At 37.4% G+C, this 19,743-nt stretch overlaps 2 protein-coding genes across 2 annotated transcripts; one reads left to right on the forward strand and one right to left on the reverse strand.

Annotated features, from left to right (window-relative positions):
- Positions 1-1,477: 1,477 nt before the first annotated feature.
- LOC122092450 (CDK5RAP1-like protein) lies at positions 1,478-7,210 on the reverse strand. The gene is made up of 3 exons (XM_042662771.1): positions 6,789-7,210; positions 2,799-3,856; positions 1,478-2,238 (listed from the first exon to the last, which is right to left on the reverse strand). Exons 1-3 carry the CDS (start codon positions 7,088-7,090, stop codon positions 1,730-1,732), a joined length of 1,869 nt encoding a protein of 622 aa, XP_042518705.1. The 5' UTR covers positions 7,091-7,210; the 3' UTR covers positions 1,478-1,729.
- Positions 7,211-14,466: 7,256 nt separating this feature from the next.
- Positions 14,467-19,730, forward strand: LOC122091038 (probable ubiquitin-conjugating enzyme E2 18). The gene is made up of 6 exons (XM_042660847.1): positions 14,467-14,653; positions 14,813-14,916; positions 15,093-15,195; positions 15,291-15,354; positions 19,330-19,418; positions 19,520-19,730. Exons 1-6 carry the CDS (start codon positions 14,624-14,626, stop codon positions 19,613-19,615), a joined length of 486 nt encoding a protein of 161 aa, XP_042516781.1. The 5' UTR covers positions 14,467-14,623; the 3' UTR covers positions 19,616-19,730.
- The last annotated feature ends 13 nt before the right edge of the window (positions 19,731-19,743 follow it).

Consider the following 19,743-nt stretch of genomic DNA (forward strand, 5'->3'; position numbering starts at 1 on the left):
AAAACAACTGAAAATCGATTTTGGTCAAAACACATAAATAACTCTTTATCTATTTCTCATTTATGTGTTTTATCAATCTTTTTTTAAATAGAATGAGGCTCCATACATAATACCAAATGCAACCAAAACCATTTTTATAAACAAAAATCAAAAAGAAAAAATACATACCCAATAGAAGAGTTTTTTTATGTTCTTGTGTTTTCTTGTATTTTTACGTAAGACTTTTTTTGACAATGGTAGAGAACTTCACTATTCCCAATTAGGGGTGTCAATCGGTCAGGCTGAGGCGGTCTCGATCGGGCCTAGTCATGCCTAGTGAGCCTATGTCCTTAGACCATGACCTACCTATTTAAGGAATGAGTCGGTCTCGATCAGTGTCGTGTCAGGCTAGGTATGGTTTTGGGCTTTAATCCAATTTCTCCTGATCGAGCTATAATTGGGTCTTAAACGGGGTAATGTACATAAACGGTCTTTACTTTTCTTAGATTTGGGATACTTTAATTTATTTTATTAAATTATCAACAATTTTGAATAGACATTACATTTAATTACAGTCAATAATTGATAAAAATAACAATATATACCATATTCTATCCCTAAAAAAATCAAAATACCTACATAAACGGTCGAGCTAAATATGTCGGTCTGAGTCGGGCTTATAAACGGGCCAGGCCGATTGAGAGGCCCATCGGGCTTACCCCTTGCACCATGTACTACCTATTTATAAACGGGCCGGGCTTAGACTAGACACTTTTATTAATCGGGCTGCTCCAGGTCAGGCCATAATCGTGTCAGTCCCAGTCAGACCTATTGGTGCGGACTTGAAATTGACATCCCTAATCCCAATGCTTGGTGAGTTAGTTATATTAATTCAAGTGTCATTGAAATGTTTTAAAGTTAAGGGTCAGGGAATGCTTGGTCAGTTGGCCATGTTTTTTGACCCACGGGGTAGTTCAGTGCTGTAGAAAGGGTGCCCTGTGGATTCGCTAGGTGTTTTATTTTGTGGCATAACCAAGCCATATGGCCTATAATTTCATTGGAGTAATAGCTTTGAGTTTGGTGTCTAAGTTGAAAGCTTCCAGTCCCCTTCTATCTCACCCTCTACCCTGCTTCTTCCCAATCCAATTGAATTAGCGAATTGCACCCTTTATTCTATTGATATTATTGATAATCTACTAAAGCCTTTTCTTATATTATTTATTTCTAAGCGACTGTCCAAGGGGATTGTACTCACGCACACCAGAGGGGTAAAGGGAATGACAAGGAGCATGGGGTGACACAGTAAATACAAAAAATGGTAATTTCATCACTACAAATCTACAATAGTTGGTTAAGTAGTGTAAATTGGTTGTTGTGGAGTCGGCTACTGTTAGCAATCTGCTTCATCACCATGAATCACTAGGCAAATCCTTAAAATAGTTAAAGTTCCCTATGCAGACTTTTATGCTCAAAGACCCTACCAACTTTGAAGCATGTGTTGCCCTTACCAAAAACAATTCCTGATCAATCTTGTAACAAGTTTGATACATCAGACGTGCATCAACATAGTCTTCCTTCATTTTCATTGAGAGAATAAAAAACTAACAATACCCATTAGAGAACAAGTTTTTAAGTTCTATTTGCACAGGTACCATCTACATCATCCATTTTGCCGTAAAATGAGCTCAAGGTTGCTACAGCTAGTGCTTCCCGGAACAAAGATTCTCTTGTTGATTTCAATAACAAGTTTCTAACTTCTGTTTGCACAGGCAACATCTACATCATCCATTTTTCTGTAAAATGAGCTCAAGCTTGTTACGGCCAGTGCTTCCCCAAACAAAGATGCTGTTGTTGATTTCAATATGCGGACTTCGACATAATCACCAACTTTAGCCATTATTGTCTCATAATTTTTATCTGAATTAGGGACTGGAACATTAACAAATGAAACTCTATGACCCCTGTCACTCTTGCCAATAAGCTCCGTCTCAGGAGCTCTCTTGTTTGGTCGTTCAACCAACACAAGTTGAATGGTTCCAATTTGCGAATCATAACAATGACCTGTTGTCCCACGGAATGTCTCAATGAGCTCAGTCAGTCGTCTCTGCTTGATGTCATTTGGGACATCATCAACATAATTTCTATGGGCATGTGTTTTCTCCCTCATGCTATATGCAAACATGTATGACATATCATAACCAACTTCCTTTATGAGGCTTAATGTTTCAGCATGTTCCTCCTCTGTTTCTCCACAAAATCCTGCAAAACAATAGTTCGGATGTGTAAGACAACAAAAGTGGGACACGATGTTCGGATGTGTAAGACAACAAAGACAATCCCACAGATTAAAATATACTGGAAAGATGGAGGAACCATTAACTTTGAGGTCTCAGTAACATACAAGAAACACGAGTAGGAATGAATCATCTGATTTATTACATACTTCCAGTCAATCTGCTTTAAGTGTACAGAACCCTGCTTGGGAGCATTTCTCTCCCAATACTTTTGGAAGGAAAGTTTTTATTTGTATTGACCAAAAAAATAGGATAATAATCAACTGATTTATTTTGCTTATTCTGGAAGATTAAAAATTGCATTATTTGGATGTTTATGAATGACATAAGTTTGATGGGACCACATCCTCACTGGTTATATAGAATTGTTTGTCTCAGCACCAACAGTTCTAAATGATGATGAGCATCTAAGATTTGCAGTTAATTCATCATACAAACTCAAAGCCATTGGTTTCTTAAGTTACAAAATTGAGTGAAAATAAATGTTCAATAAATTCAGGAAAAGAGAGTTCTATAATCCCTTACCACATATGAAATCACTGCTTATCCCAACATCAGGAACAATGCTTCTTATCTTTTGCACAAGATCCAAATATGCTTCCCGAGTGTATCCTCGACGCATTCTTTCGAGGACAGTTGTACTCCCTGTTTGTGCAGGCAAATGGATAGTTTTACAGATGTTATATCTATCCCGCATTAAATACAGTAAATCATCTGGGAAATCTTTAGGATGTGGGGACGTATATCTGAAACGCATCTCAGGAAATTCTGTAGAGAGTCTGTCCAAGAGATCAGAAAAGCGCAGACCCATCGTTTTCACTTTGCACATGCTGGAAAATCCTTCACTATACTTCCAATTGGCTCCTTGTCCAATATCTTTGTCACTCCCAGAAGCATCATTGTAGCTATTCACATTCTGACCTAGAAGCATTACCTCTTTCACACCGTCTTTCCAAAGCTCACCAACTTCTCTCGCAATTGATTCCACAGGACGTGATCTCTCTCGTCCTCTAGTGAAAGGAACGATACAAAATGAACACATGTTATTGCATCCCCTCATTACAGAGACAAATGCAGTGACTGAATTCTTTGTAACCCTAACTGGACTGATATCGGCGTAAGTTTCTTCGAGGGAAAGAAGAGTGTTGATCCCCTTTTGACCATAGTCAACCTCTTCCAATAACCGTGGTAAGTCCCTATATGCATCAGGCCCACAGACAACATCGACCATCTTATCTGTATCAAGTATCTTTTCCTTTAAACGTTCAGCCATGCACCCCAAGACGACTACTTTTGGAGGATGCAAAGACTGCGACCTTCCAGTGGAGACATTGCTCTTCCAGTGTCTTTTAAGAAACCAGAAATAGTTAAGTCTCTGCCAGACCCTTTGTTCTGCATTGTCCCTAATGGCACAAGTGTTGATAAAAATTATCTCTGCATTTTCTGGAACATCTACAACTTCACTGTATCCAGCTTTCTTCATGATAGATAGTACAATCTCCATGTCATTAATATTCATTTGACATCCATAAGTTTCATGGTAAATACGACCTCTTGGAAGAACTTCCGAAGCTGATCCAGGGCTACACAGATAAACAGGAGAAAAAAATAAGTTTTAATTAGCACCAGCTATCATATAAATAAAGGAAGTTACAACAACTCAGCCTTATCCCAACTTAACAAAAAACAAATTGCTAAGCATTATAAACAATAAGTGGTGAGAGGAAAGAAAATATATATGCTATCCATTTAAAGAATGATATACCTATTAAACTTCCATAAATCCATAAGCACCAATAATCTAGAAAAAAAGGGTCAACAACTAATGTAACATATATGAAGATATATATGCAATGGTTTGAAAAGAATACTTGAACTCATGCTCAATTTCCACCAAGTTGACAAGCTGCTTACTAGAGATCTTCAAGATGAGGTTCCTTGGTGTATGTTTTTTGTTGATGATACTGTTTTGGAAGATGAAACAAGAGTAAAGATTAACACCGAGTTGGAGGGGATCAACCTTGGAATCAAAAAGTTTGAAGACAAGTAGAACTAAGATGGAGTATATGGTTTTTTTTTTGGATAGTTAGATTATATGGTATGTAACTACACTAAGACGAGATAATGAGATAGTAAAATTTGTTGAGAGGGAGATTCTACGAAGTAATTACTTTAGGCATCTAGGCTCAATCATAAATAAAAAAGGTGATATAAAGGATGATGTTTCACACACCAAAAAAAAAACCAAAAAAAAAAAAAAAAATGAAGAAGAAGAAGAATGGATGAAGTGGAGAGGTGCCTTTGGAGTGTTGTGCGATCAACATATTCCTCTCAAAAAAAAAAATTATAGGACAGTCATCCGACCAGCTATGATGCATGGTGCAGAATGTTTGACAGTTAGAAGCATCATGTAGATAAACTCGGTGTAGCAGTTATGAAGATGTTGAGATGGTAGTGTGGAAAAACTAAGGATAAAGTAATGAATGATCGTATTAGAGCTGAATTAGGAGTAGCTCCGATACAAGATAAGAACTCAAAGAGTCAGGGGCAGACCTAAAATGAACCTATGAGAAGTGGTGAGGAAAGACATGCATAGCTTAGCCTTGTAGTCTTGTACCAAGTATGACCTTAAATAGAGCTGATTGGAAGGCAATGATCCATATAGCCGACCCCATTTAGTTGGGATAAGGCTCATTTGTTGTCGTTGATAAGTTGTTTACCTCCAACTTGTTTGTTAATGCAAATCACTCGTCATGTGATGATTCATTTAGCTCAATGCCACCTAAGTGAAGAAATCATGAATCCCTTGCAGACATTCAAGTTCAATTTTTGGCTAACCATTTGAATTTCTCACTATCAAAAATGCATTGCTTCAGGAAGGCCATAGGTCTGGCCGCCTGTAAAAGATGGAGTGACACCATACCATACCATGTCAACCTTGGACTTGGAGTCCTCTGGAACCACACTAACATCCAAATATTCAATGGCATCACTCCTATCCGGACAGACCTGATAGGGGGATCGAGCACAAAAGAGAGACTGCTGGGCAAAACCAGAACCACCATTGTGAGATAAAAGCTCACATTAAAGAAGCCTGTAACTTTTATCATAACCAAATTATTATTCTACCAAGAACGGCAGAAATCCTTAACCAGTACTTGAAGATCTCTCTTGCCCTCTCCCCTGCTCCCCAAGAGCCAAGATCGAAGTGTCATGCTCCAACTTCTTAACAATTGGCAATCGTGCGCTGGCAAATCCCCTAACTGGAAACCCAATGAGATCAGCAATGTCTTGGAATATGGTTCACTTCAGCTCCAGTATCAACCCCACAGTGGAATTTTTCATTTATTGTGCTTCAACAACAAAAAAGCTACCTATAAAACTCATTACTTGCTTCGAGCCCCTGGCAACTACATATATTAGTAAAAATAAGAACCACTGGCAAGGAATCTGCCGCCACTTCTTTTTGCAAGATGGAAATGAAAAGGCATCAAGTCTGATTTCATTATTGTCACATATCTCTTAAATCAGATATTCAATAACAAATGCAAAATTCTTTACTTTATCAGAGGACTGTGGCACACCACATGTCAATTTTATTCACAATTTCTGTACACATGCCATCAGATTTCCACTTCCAACTTCTTCTTTCCCACTAGAATTGGCTTGCTTGGCTTGAATTAGCTATTCTTTCTGAACTCCACAATTGGATTTGATATACTCTCCAACGGACTTAGGTATTTCAGATTTTGTTTGGACTTGATTCCATAAAATGCAGCCCAACCAACCAAATTAGCCTGAGAAGTTCACTTCAAATTCTATAAAGAAAAAGACTATCCATTGACATCTAAAACAAGTTATTTGTATTTAGAAAGCTATATTCTTAGGAGAGTACAATACAGTACAATAAAGGGAAACTGGTGGAAAGCTTCCTATGAGAGGATCGCATCAAATTCAAGACAGGCTGAATAACATACTTCATTTTAGCTTGGTGTGGTCATCTTCTCTCAGGACAAAGACATCAAAGTGGCAAGCTTGCGTTGCACTTTAAAACACATGTAAGAAAATCCACTAACCAATTAGCCCCCTAAACCATGGTTTGGGGCCCAAACATAGGCCAGGAATCAATTCAATTTATGAATCGTCAAGCTAGGTTGTAGTTTCACTTTCACTATGTTTTTTTAGTTTCTCCATTTAGGTAATAGTTTTAGTTCAGAAAATGATATCATAATTTATACATTAGTACTCACATGACTTCTTTGTCAATTCAGCATACTGAACCTAAACCCTAGCTTATAAATTTCAAGGTAAATCCTGCAACATTCCCCCCACCCCCCCAAACAACCAAAGGCTATTCAAATGTGGAATACAAATGACGCCATATGAATTATGAAGGCACTGGCTGTTGCTTTATTAACTTATATAGATCTCCTGAACACACAACAGATAGGATTATAAATTATAATGCATGAACGCAAATGCAACAATCGAGAAGGTGGGAAATTTTAAGCTTACCCGGGTTGAGTTTCCGAAGCGGTGAGCGCAGCTCGAGCCATAAAGTCTCGAAGACTCGGGGCGTCAGATTTCTTGTAAAGGGGAAGATGAGAATCGCAGAATGTCCTGTCATGATTTAGGTAAATACTTCGTTTGATCGGCCGTGGAGTTGCAGGAGAATAAGATGAAGAACGATATGAATTAGGGATTAGAGGGATGAAATTAAACTTAAAAGAACGGCAACTTTGGAGTCTAACGCGAAACGCGTTGTGTGGTTGATTGAAGAGGGATGATAACGACGATACAGAAGAGGTTGCCGCCATTAGAGAGTATTGAAACAATGAGACGAAGTGTTGTTCCTCCCCTATCCGTCGGACGGTCTGAGTGACTTCACTTCTCTTGTGGTCAGACTGTCAGGATTTCAAAATCGGAATCGGTATTCGAAACGGAAGTAACCCACTTTGTCTTTTCTTTTTTTCTTTTTCTTTTTTGTGGAAAAGTAACCCACTTTGTCGAAGAAGAACAATGGGAGGGCGCACACGAGTCCACGATAACGCGACCATCCTCTGGTAAGGGCAGCACAGTTTTTTCACATCTGCTTATTTTTTACCAACCAAATTGAAGAGTCATGCGTAAGAGAATTATATTAAACCCTAGGGAGAATCTCCCTTCAGCAATGGTGAAACCGTGAAAGTAATCAAAACTCATAGTTGTCTCCATGAGTCTCATCTAGGGTTGACAATCGATGTTGGGTCGGACCGATCTTAATCAGGTTTATACCCTCGCATTGTGACATGTTTATTTAAGGGTAATTTACAGTGCCACTCCTTGGAGAATGCCACAATTATAAGATCATCCCCATTGTTTCATCAAATTAAACTCAGACCTCCTACTGTCAATCACTATAAAGTGAGGAATTGAAATGACAGTTTTACCCTTTTCATTAACACATGACCAAATGCAAAACTACTCATAACTCAAATCTCCTTCGTTTGCAAGCGCACCAGGCACATGATAGTGTCTCTCGTTTCCTTTCGGTGCTGGTGGCGATGGCGGTGGCAGTGGTGGTGGTGGCAGCGCTCGCGGCGGTGGTTATTCTTCTTTCTCAAAATCTCAATTTCTTCACTTTTTAGGACATATTAGACGTGTGGGTTCCGTTAGCGACGCGATATCCTTATCTTTTAGCATCTCGGAGATGCTGGTGCAGTGGAGTTTGATCTTGGGAGGTGAGTGGTTATGGTGGCTTGGGTTGTGGACTTCTTCCCCCATTAGGTCAAGGTATTTGACAGCGGAGTTGGTGATGGTGTAGAGTGGCATACTTCGCAATGAACTGTCGAGGACTGCAACATCGATATTGAGGATGCCCTGTGGACGGCCTGAGGGATGTCAGATCTAGAGGGCTACGAATCACATATTGCAGAGGGTGGATCCACAGCTGCGGACGTTGTTTGGGATGAGATTTCCGACAAGGACTCGGATGGTTCCGATGTAGACATCGCGAAGCAGCGGAGGGCATAGATTTCGATCATGACGGCAATGGTGTTGGATTGGTGAAATTGGTGTTCGACACGGAACACAAACTTGTCGTTCTAGGTTGGGTTGGGCGTGACCATGGGAGTCGATGCCGGTGGAGAGCTTGCGTGTTGGGTTAACCCAGGTGACAACATAGGTGCGCATTTTACTGGACAAAGGAGCTAGGTCTTGCGCCGATATCACATTGATTTCCACGAATTGGAAGGGTGGTTTCCTCATAGCCATAGTGACCGATTGATCGATAGTATTGGGTGGTGGATGGTTTTGCTCATAGCCAATGTTGGGTGCGTTTAAGCTTCCAAAAGGGTGGGAATATGTAGTGAAACCTCTTACTACTCAACTTAGAATGCCTTAACGAATTCGGACCTTGTCTATGGTAATTGAAATAAAAAGCTATTACAAAAGTGATTAAAGCAAAAACAAATAAGAACTAAAACTAGAGAGAGAGAGAGAGAGAGAGAGAGAGAGAGAGAGAGGCAATTAAAAAAAACCCTATAAGAAGAATGAAGTGTCCTCCCTCCTCTTACATGAGTTGTACTTATAGGAAATGGGGAGGTAGGGTAACAAATTTCTCTTTCCTAAAAAAGAGAAACCCACAATTTGTAGGTGAAATCTTTTGAGACTAAAAGTACTAAGGTGTAGGAGAGAAGAAATAAATAAACTTGGAGTAATTTCTTATAACTTTGTTGCTTATTTTCTTTCAAGTACTCTTTTATTTTTATTCAACCTTTTATATTTATGATTTATACAATTGAGTTATAATTTGTAGGTTATAGTTATAGGCTTAGATCTAGGTGACAAGATCACGAGTTGTGGAGTATCTCTTTTTCAAATTCATTTTTTTTTTCAAGATTTATTTTCTCCAGGCCTAAAAATTTCAGATTTGGTTCATTTAAGATCTGATTTTTAGGGTTGGCAGTATCTCAAATCACCCAAGTTTTCAAGGTCAAGCATTGATTTAGGTAGGGTATATCAGGTACTTTACCTTTTATAAGGGTATTTTGGTATTTTAAAATAATATAACAGCTGACATCAACATATATGGCATATTCCTTAACAGTAACTGACAGTAGGGGGTCTAAGTCTAATTTGGTGAAACATAGGGGGTAGTCTTATAATTGTGGCATTCTCCATGGGGTGGCACGGTGAATTACCTTTTATTTAAATAATGAGTCTGTCTTGGTCAGGAGCGGTTGGGTTTCAAGTTACTCTGATCGTGATCGGGCTTTAAACAGGCTAATATGCCATTAAAGCCTTACAGGATTTAATTGTCTTAGATTTTTCTGAAATTTTAATATATTTATTAAATCATCAATAATTTAGAACAAAACTTTACACTTACATTAAACAATCGATAAAAATACCAATATATCTTATTCTACAAAATATTTTTTTTTTTAAATATACATATAAATGGTTGGGCTAAACGTGTCAGGCTTGTAATCGGTTGGACCCATCATGCTTACACTATGCACTGAGAATGACATATTAGCTCGACACATTTATTAATGACCTCGATTGGGCTTTAATCAGGCAAGCTCGGTTGGGCCTATCCCGAAATTGACACCCCTAATCTTATCCAAGAACAATGAAGTCAAGGAATCTCTTTCACTAGTGGGGGGAGAGAAAGCTGGTCCTAAATCTTAAGAATTTTTCTAACTAGTGTCACCACATGTGCAGAGTTTCTCATCCATATTTTATTATGAGAGGATGGACTATAGCGACATGGCAGAATTTGTACAATAGAGAGGGGAGGGGAAAGAAATGAGGAAAAAGATCCTCTCCAACAGCCTGGCAGCCCAGAAAGTCATCCCACAATGAAGATAACCTAAAAATACAAGTCCATAGATTAGATTATATACCCAAATTCTCCAAGCCGTGGGATAACTCCCTAACCTCTTGTGGTACTCATTATGGGTGAAAAGAATCTTTCTTCTTGCAAGCTTGCTTGCAAAAAGGGAGAAAGTGAATGTGAAATCCTTTTGACTTCCCCAAACATCCCCCCTTCCCTTTTCTTGTTTATGTTGACGATTGGGACCATTTTTCATTCATGGAAATACTAATCAATTAAAAGTAAGCAGTTTACGTTGACAATTGTTACCAAGTGTAGGGATTCCATTCTTGCTTCCCAGCCTTTTTATGTGTGCGGGAAGTTTAGATCCCCAATAATATGGTGTAGGCTGGTGCCAGACTCACTTTTAGCCAGTAGGATTGGTCATTTGGTATTTATAGCCTTTGCATAAATGGACATCATGTACATCTTTTTATTTAAAGAAAAAAAAAAATACATCTTTTTATTTTCAATCTTCAACACAAAAAAAGTTTTTAAACGAGTTTTCAAATATTCTCACTATTACCATTTATCATATCCCTATGAACACCATTAATGGAGGAATTTTACCTTATCATGGCTTGAGGATAACTTGATCTTATCTTATTGGGAATTTTGTTGGGTGAATTATTGGGCAATTTTTTGGGGAGGAAATGGAGGCGACGAGATGTCCTTTCTAACATCCTTTGCAAAATTCGACATAGGACATATGTATCTACTTATCTTTAAAGATCCTCAGTGATTAGACTAATTAAAAATATAAACGAACAAAAAGAAAAATGATGAGAAAATGATACATTGAACCTAGGCATATTGACTCCTATTCAAATATATATATATATATATATATATATTTTCCTAACTCAAGTTGCTTTCGGGTTTAGTCCAACCTTGTCTAGGGTTGCAATTTGCCTTAATCGAACATCATGACAACACAATGGAGACCAACCTTACCTTTAGTATATTAATTATGAGAAATTTCAATCAAAGATTATTTCATGCTGTTGGCACTGATTTTGGTCTTTGTTGATACCAATACTGATATGTATTAATATCAATATTGGTAGCAGGGCAATATCGGGCTGATACAATATTAAAACATCAATTTTTTTAATAAATAAAATGAATTTTTGTACCATATTGACTAATCCGTATTGATCAGGACCGACATCAATACATATATGGATCATATGATATGACCAACCCAATATCGATATCTAAAACCTAAAACCATAAGTTCTATTCATGTGGAAAATGAGGTTAGAATATGCTTACTCCTAACTACAAAATGGGGTTTCTAAAAGTAAAAAATAACTAAATGGGGGTGTGATTACTTTAGCTGAAAAATCGAAAAGAATGAATAAACCTAAGAGAAGTCAAAAGAATAAGAGTTATTCAACTAAGTGGGAACATCTTAGATGCTTCTTTTCTTCTCTATAGTTAAATATTAGATAAGAAGGAATTCGAACATGGCAAACATCACACAAAAAGATAGGTTAGGGATAATTTAAGGCGAAGTTCATTCCCTTCATTCATTATTCATCATACATATTGTAAGATATATTTGCAACAAATGATGTTCATACATCATTTTTCATCAAATTACATATATAATTAGGGTAAAAGGTTCTTTTCGTGACATAAGTGAGAAGGGATTCCAATATAGCACACTATTTGTGCTACGTGGAAAGATGGCACAATAATATTGATCATTAAAGTATGGTTTGAAGTGGCCACGGATCAATTTTTATAGGCTAATTCAATCATATACCTTCGGAAAAGCTTTCATTCAACTATGGAGACGATCACCAACTATCATAGGGTTCACAAAAGCCCTTAATTTTTTTCTCAAAATTACCCTCATGACACCCCCTGTTCCATTTCAAGCGGCCTGGTGAATGAAATCCTTTTTTTCTTTATTTCTTTGATAGGAAAAATGGATTCTTATTCATTGGAACCTTTGGAGAACTCGGCTCTATACCTTCTCAAGCATGGGTAGTCATCATTTTTCAACGATTTATTTTGATATATGACCAATTCAATTTTATGGACTAAATTTTGACATGTGAGTTGGGGTTGTTGGGGCTCTATTCGAAATGCCACATCACAGCTAATTTATTGGTCCATATAGTACTGACCTTTGTTATAATATTTTAATAATTTTAAAATTAAAGAATCAAAATATTATTTTATTTCATCAAAGTATGTGTTGGAGAGGTTTGTCTCTTCTCAATAGGCACCTAAGTGACCAATAGGTGTGACTATTGGAAAGCATGTCTAAATGATTAATAAACATGTATTATAGAAGAGACATGACTTTTGGGAGCACCCATTAAAGGTGACCCTTATTCTCCTATATAGTAAGACAATTCCTATTTCAAAAAAGTTTTTTTTTTTTTGGTTTTCTACATCATTGTTTGGTTTTATTCTTTTGAGCTATTGAGCCTAGCCTTACTCTCCTAAATGATCATAGTTTGTATACAATTAGATAGAGATTAATGGTTGTTTTATCTTGGAGGTAAGACGCATGAATCCCCAATTGTACCATTGTAGAGGGCGTTTTAGACCTTAAGGAAAGTATCTATTTTGATATGACTCAATCTATTTGGTTTGTTGACTTAAAAATCGGTGCCGATCTTCTTCATCAGTTCATAGTGCTTCAACCAATGAGTGCATCTCAATAATATCGGTCATGTAATTCTCAACATCGGGTGCTTATTTCTAACAACCTTCCTTAGTATGTCATCTATGGACTAGGATTCCATGGCTCTTTTAAGTTACTCTTTTCCTGAGGTTATGAAGTTTTTAGGTCTTCTTTTTCAATGATAAAAAATTGATAGGATAACACCTAAATATCTAATAATTTATAGTATAAAATAATTTTAATAATTCGTAATTTGATGGAAAAAATATTGTAATGCCGTTGATAGTCGTTTGAGTATAAAACACAAATGATAATAAATAAATAAAAAAAACTATAACTTATAATAAATGTCGGTAAACAATTTATTATAGGATTTAGTCTTCTTACTATGAGAAGGAAAATTCATTTGCCACCTGTGATGTGACATTGGGATTGGGATTTTATATCATCATTAATTTTCATCTTTTATTGCACAAGATTGAAAAATACTTTCCTTATACTTGACTCAAACATATACAAACATAGTAGTAACTATGCAGATGGTAGACCATTGCAGACTACAACATATAAAAACTCAATAATATTCCTCGTAATTGCCCACCATTGCACTTAGATGAGTATATGATTGTTACCGAAAAATAAAAAATGGAACAATGTAAGCATTTCAAACCTCCAACATATATATAAAGGAGATTAGTTAGATTGGTACATGTATCATTTTGTGTTTGTTAAAGGTAGATGTATCAACCACCCATTTTGATAGAAACTTTCTCAAATTAATTGCCAATTTTTGTTTTTATTTATTATATTTATCATTTTTGACATATGACAATTTCATTTAGAAAATCGAATGCCACATTTCACTTTTCAAGCACTTTTTTTAACACTATTGTTCAATTTTTGAAGAAAAAATATCGTTATAAAGTTGAGTTGTTCCTAAGCCTAGACACAAAAAGGGGCCGAAATGATAACCTTAAGCCCTACAAAAGCTCACCCCTATTCATGCCATTGTAAAGCTACTCATCGATTGATGCAGGGCCACACCACCAGGCAGAATACTGTTCCAACCTGGGTTAAGTAGTCCTCCACCAAGTAGAATCCACCACGAAGAATCCAATTTGATTTATTTAAATATAAATTTCAAAGGAAAGTGAAAAATGGTAGACCAATCATCCCCCGCGGGCGACTTGGCCACGTATGATCTAATCACCAATAAACGGAAAAGTATGTTTCTATCACATTAAGTGACGCGCCATGACAGTGATAGAGAGGGATATATCAATCTTTGTTCGATTTAAATGGGGGTAATATCGACATATAAGGCAAAGGATACATTAAAGTGAGTCCGTGATCTAGGGGCGTCAATTTCTAATCCAAAGTCCAAACCAGTTGACCGGCCAAAACCTGGACCGAATTAAACCATAGCAAATTGGTTTGAATTCGATTTATGAAACCAGTAGAAATGACCATTAAGAACCAATTAAGTCCAACCTATTAAAAGGCCGGTCCGGACCGAAACCAACCGATAGACACCCGTGACCCGTGAGGGTTAAGCGAAAAATATTCTAATTTACCAAAAAGTAATTATCCTAAATTAATTTGAGGATTAAATTAAATAATTATCTATTAATTAAAGGGAAAATAAATGAAGAACAAGAATACATAGGGACAAGAGCCAAGGGAGGAGGAGGACGGTCCCCTCTCCAAGTTGAAAACTATAAAAAGGTTCTCTCTCCTTTTACCATTGTCTCCTCGAAATTTCTCTCAAAAATCTATTTATCGCTCCTTCGCTCGCTTGGTTCGCTCGTCGAGTCCCTCAAAATCTCTCTGCTGCCTTGTTGAAGAAGCATGACCAGCTCCTCCGCTCCTTCTCGCAAGGTTCTCTCTCCCTCTCGCTCTTCTTCTTTGTTTTTATTGATTTCATACCCTAATTTTACCCTGATTTCTACTTCTATACAAATTCTTGTTTTCTATTGTTTCTTCTCTGGTCTCCTCCCATTCCTAACCTTCGTTCCTGCTTAATTATCGTCTTTTCAGGCTCTGAGCAAGATCGCATGCAACCGACTCCAGAAGGAACTTGTCGAGTGGCAGGTTAATCCTCCTGCAGGTTTCAAACATAAGGCCACCGATAATCTCCAAAGGTTAGGGTTGTTAGGTCTTATTTTCCACTCGATTTCACTATTCCCTTAATTTTTATTTTATTTAATGAACTGAAATTTTTTCAATGACTGATTTTGTCTCTTTTACTCTTCGTCATATTCTTTAATTTGCGTTTTGTGTTCCGTTTGTTTGTTTTTTCTTTCTTCTTTTTTTGAAGGTGGATTATCGAAGTTAATGGAGCTTCTGGAACTCTCTATGCAAATGAAACGTATCAGCTTCAAGTAGATTTTCCTGAGCATTACCCTATGGAAGCGCCGCAGGTAGGAAAAAGATCGGATCTTCTGCCTTTTTTTTTTTTTTTACTACACCACAGAGAATTTTCTGAATTCTAACATTGTTCTTTCGGTTTGGACAGGTTATTTTTATCCCTCCTGCCCCGCTGCATCCGCACATTTACAGCAACGGGCATATATGTTTAGGTAATGACAATAACGTATTTCGGCTTTTTTTATTTCTGATAATTCATGCTGATTATCTGTTGGCACAGTGCTATGGACGCTTTCCTTGCCTGTGTACGAGTGTGAATTCCCTGCATTGAGAATCAGGGAGACTTTGTGCGTTAGTTACACCATTCTAAGTGTAGGCTTGTGCTGCCCATGAATTGGAAGGGATTGTCTCTGTCAAATCACGTAATGCTGATGTTATTTTGTCTAGTCGGTTTTTCATCTAAATAGAAAGCTTGTATAGCCATCGTGTTGATGTGCAAAATTATACTCTAGTTTGATGCTTGTATATATATATATATATATGTATATGTATCCTGTATTGTTTTTATTTATGGGGTCTTGGGGTTGGGGGATGAATTGTATCTTGTTTTTGCACATGATGTTTGTTGGAAGGCAAATACCCCCTTTCATTAGGGATCTATCTGATGGTATTTTCTGTTGTGCATTGGATGATGATGATGATGGCATTCTTTGATTGATTAGTTTCTTTTCCCATCGGGGTCAATGTCATGATTCATTGCCTCAAATTTCTAACCTATTCGGCAGACTGCTTATTTCACTGCTGTTAAGTCACCCTGTGCTGTGCTTGACATGCACTGAAAGTTCTCTTCAGCTATTAGGGTGTGAGACGAATATTATTTGCATCCAGTTTTTGAACATTTAAATAATAAAAATAATGGTTGTCCTGTTCCATTATCATTGTTATAGTTTAATTAGTTATTGTTTCATTTTTCTTGAAATATTTTATTTATTTTTTATATGTTAATACATGATTCCCATCAGGGTCAATGTCACGATTCATTGCCTCAAATTTCTAAGCTAGGTTCTGCTTATTTCACTGCTGTTGAGTCACCCTGTGCTTTACATGCTCTGAAAGTTCTCTTCAGCTATTAGGGTGTGAGACAAATATTATTTGCATGCAGTTTTTAAAATTTTTTGAAAATTTAAATAATAAAAATAATGGTTGTCCTGTTCCATTATCATTGTTATAGTTTAATTAGTTATTGTTTCATTTTTCTTGAAATATTTTATTTATTTTTTATATGTTAATACATGATTTAAGGAAGCATTGTTATTGTGTTGCAATACTATTTAGTTTCAAGGTGATCGCATACATACAGAGAGATGGATACATACATCTGTCAGTGCATGAATACATACAACAGTTGGCATGCCCCTATTTGGAACAGTTACGTTTCTTATTTATTGATTTGGAATCTTCCTTACAATGTTCATTTAGTATTTTTTTTTTCTGGTTGTATGTTTTATCTCCTTTTTTTAATTGGTCTCCCTATTGTCATCATCTTCCCCCCCCCGGGGGAATCAGCAACAACTGAAGAAATTTATTACTAAGAGAAAGAAGATACAGGAGAGTGTAGCAAAGCAAGGGAAAATGAAGAACTATACACCAAGGTCATTCTGCAACCACATACATAAGACCAAAACCTCCCCTATACCCTCAGTTCCACATTCCCATCTACACTTCCACCACACTCCCCAGACTCCCACACCCCTGAAACACCTAACTCACCCTTCAAGTGTACTTTACAGCATGCCCTGAAGAGACCATGTCCTCTTAGTTTGTTGTTAAGAGGGTACCCTATCATCTTCTCTACTGCTTGCCCTCTTGATTTTTTCATCATGATGTGTTAACATTCTCTGTGCCCCCTTGTGGTCCACAAAGAGCATTCATTCATTATTCTATTTGGGTGATTAGAAATAAACAGAAATTGCCTCCATTTTTTTGTCCTATCATGTTATCCAGTTAATCCAGTTCAGAAGCCTACCCATATGTTAAAGTTATCCCAGTTGTGCAATTATTCCATTGCTTTGAGCATCCCAGTGATTAGTGGGTTAGTAGGACAATATGGCATGCCCAAAACAATCCAATTCTTTGGATCATTCGAATTGGACAGTTTGATCAAGTAAGGTTTTATGATGTATTTCATATTTGGTGATGTGGATTTGAATTCAAGTTGTGCTCAACACAGCAAAGCCTTAGCCACAGGGTCAGCTATAGTTTCTTGTACCTAAAGTTCGAGCATTTATTTTGATTGAATTTTAGATGCCAGTGTTCTAATCCCCTCAGACCAATTAGACCTTTTGATCAGAGGATCCAATTGCTGAACTGCTGAGTGCTTACCATCAGGCCAAAGGTCTACTAAAGAGTGGTTTTGTGGAGCTGGTGGGTACTGAACCAGGTTCCAAACCGGATTGTGTTATGAGCATTAAAGTTTAGTCTAACTTGAAAGCCAGGAAAAAAAAAAAAAGAGTTCAACTAAAAATGTGAAGTAATTTTTTTTTTGGGGGGTGGGGGGGGTGGGACTTGCTAAACTAGACATTTTTTTTTATGCATGGACTCTAAGATCAGCTAATCAGCTGGTTGACTACCTTACCATGGAATGGATGTTCACATTTTGGAAGTTCATGGTTTATAGGTTTGTTCTCCAGGTATTTCCTTCGTATTGGTACTTCTGCAATTGGCTGTTCTGGAGGTGAAATACTTGTGGTAAATTTTGGTGGGATGTTTTAGAGTATCAGAAGGAAAAGACAATGTTGGTTAATTTTGGTGTGTATTTTTTGATCCTTAGTTCATGATAACTCTCTTTGTTTTCCTTCAATCTTGTTCTATTTTTTCCTGTGGCATAGAAAATTTGCCACAGTTTTATACTAGCTCTTATGTGTAACGCTCTGGCCCCATTAACTTTGCATAATATTGTCCTCTTTGGCCTATGGGCTCCAAGGCTTTAAAACACGTTGTGCCATGTTAAGGAGGTTAGAGGTTATCAACTAGCCTAGTAATCTTTCCCTAGGCGATGTGGGACTAAAGTTTGCACACCTTCACCGATCTCTCAAACCCTCCTGGTGCTTGCCGTATTCTTGGGTGTCACACTATGTATAAGTTTTCCCATTTTGACTTACAATGAAACATCGCTTTTCTTGATCATAGGATCCAAGTAAATTGACCATGTGTCCAAGTGGACAAACATACCAGTCTTTTCCCTCCTTGCCTTCAACCAATATTGGGCATGTGGATCTCTACTTTGGTTTTGGAGTTCAGACATGCAAGTGCTGGTGAAGGTGCAGTTGTTAATAATCTTCAATACATGGAGGTGTGATGAAGGTCATATTATTAGATTAGTAATATGCTTTTGTAATTCCTACGAACTAGATGTTTGGTTCCAGAGTATTGTTTCTGTTACTATCTGTACTTAGGAATGTTTGACAGCGTTGTGAATGTGATGCCTATGTGACCAGACCCCTGACGGTCCACAGTGGACTAGGTTGCACAAACCTAGGTGAGGTTCAACTTGGTTCTAAGCACCTAAGAGTGGGCCTAAGCCATCATTTGGGTAGACTATATATATATATATATATTCAATATGCGCTCTCTTTTCCTTCTATTAACTGAGCTATATCACCTATCATACATGTTGAATATCTTGTGTTCTTCTTATTTGCAATGTGAAAAGAGTTGGTTTATGTTAGATTCTCCATAGTTTTAGTTTTCCATTATAGGCATCTACTCTACTTTCTATATGTGTTATGCCACATGCTCTGTTTATGAATGGGTGCATGTTCCTCTTTTTTTGCCTTCACCTCAAATGCAATCTGTTACAAAGAGGACTGGGAGCACTAGGTGAAAGTTTGACCTGTTGTGTGGGGTTGATCCCTAGTTGGTCATCTAGGCTACAGGCGTCCCCATTGCTAGGGTTGCTCAGGAATGTATGGAACCTATACCGTTAAACAGAAATTGCGATGACATGCAGTGGAGATCTATGTTGTGTGAAGCAATTCTTGATTATCCACTTGTCAATATGCTATGACTACATATTTTGTCAGTTGTCATGCCTTGATTACTGCAATTATGAAAATATGCATTAGTGTCTTGAGCCATGTAAATATGGACCTGCAGACTGATATTTGTTTGCTTGTTCTGTGAGGCAGATATTTTGTATGATTCTTGGTCCCCAGCCATGACTGTTAGTTCCATCTGTATCAGCATTCTCTCCATGCTATCAAGCTCCACCGTGAAGGTTTAGATCCAATCCAATTGCCCTTTAGTTAACTGTTGCTTCTTACTTATTCTAGCTGAAATTACATTTCTGATGGAATCATGGAATTTGACTGTGTGCAGCAACGACCTGCGGACAATGATCGCTATGTTAAGAACTGTAGGAATGGGAGATCTCCAAAGGAGACGAGATGGTGGTTCCATGATGACAAAGTGTAATCCTAATTGATTACTGACTGAAATACCTGCCTCTGGTTGGTCGATCAAGAAAGTAGATAAGTTGCATTCCCTTCTGAAAGAAAGGTGGACAAGAAAAGGAGTTTATTAACACCCCTCCCTCCCCCTCC

This window comes from Macadamia integrifolia, chromosome 10, assembly GCF_013358625.1.
Source record: "Macadamia integrifolia cultivar HAES 741 chromosome 10, SCU_Mint_v3, whole genome shotgun sequence".
Lineage (NCBI taxonomy): Eukaryota > Viridiplantae > Streptophyta > Magnoliopsida > Proteales > Proteaceae > Macadamia > Macadamia integrifolia.

Bases quoted from the DNA above. Each gene is read 5' to 3' on its own strand.
- LOC122092450 (XM_042662771.1), bottom strand. From the start codon at position 7,090: ATGGCGGCAACCTCTTCTGTATCGTCGTTATCATCCCTCTTCAATCAA. The intron at 3,857-6,788 runs GTAAGCTTAAAA...TTATCTGTGTAG, and splicing joins GCTTCGGAAACTCAACCCGG to CCCTGGATCAGCTTCGGAAG. The intron at 2,239-2,798 runs GTAAGGGATTAT...ATTGTTTTGCAG, and splicing joins AAGCAGTGATTTCATATGTG to GATTTTGTGGAGAAACAGAG.
- LOC122091038 (XM_042660847.1), top strand. From the start codon at position 14,624: ATGACCAGCTCCTCCGCTCCTTCTCGCAAG. The intron at 14,917-15,092 runs GTTAGGGTTGTT...CTTTTTTTGAAG, and splicing joins GCCACCGATAATCTCCAAAG to GTGGATTATCGAAGTTAATG. The intron at 19,419-19,519 runs GTTTAGATCCAA...GACTGTGTGCAG, and splicing joins TATCAAGCTCCACCGTGAAG to CAACGACCTGCGGACAATGA.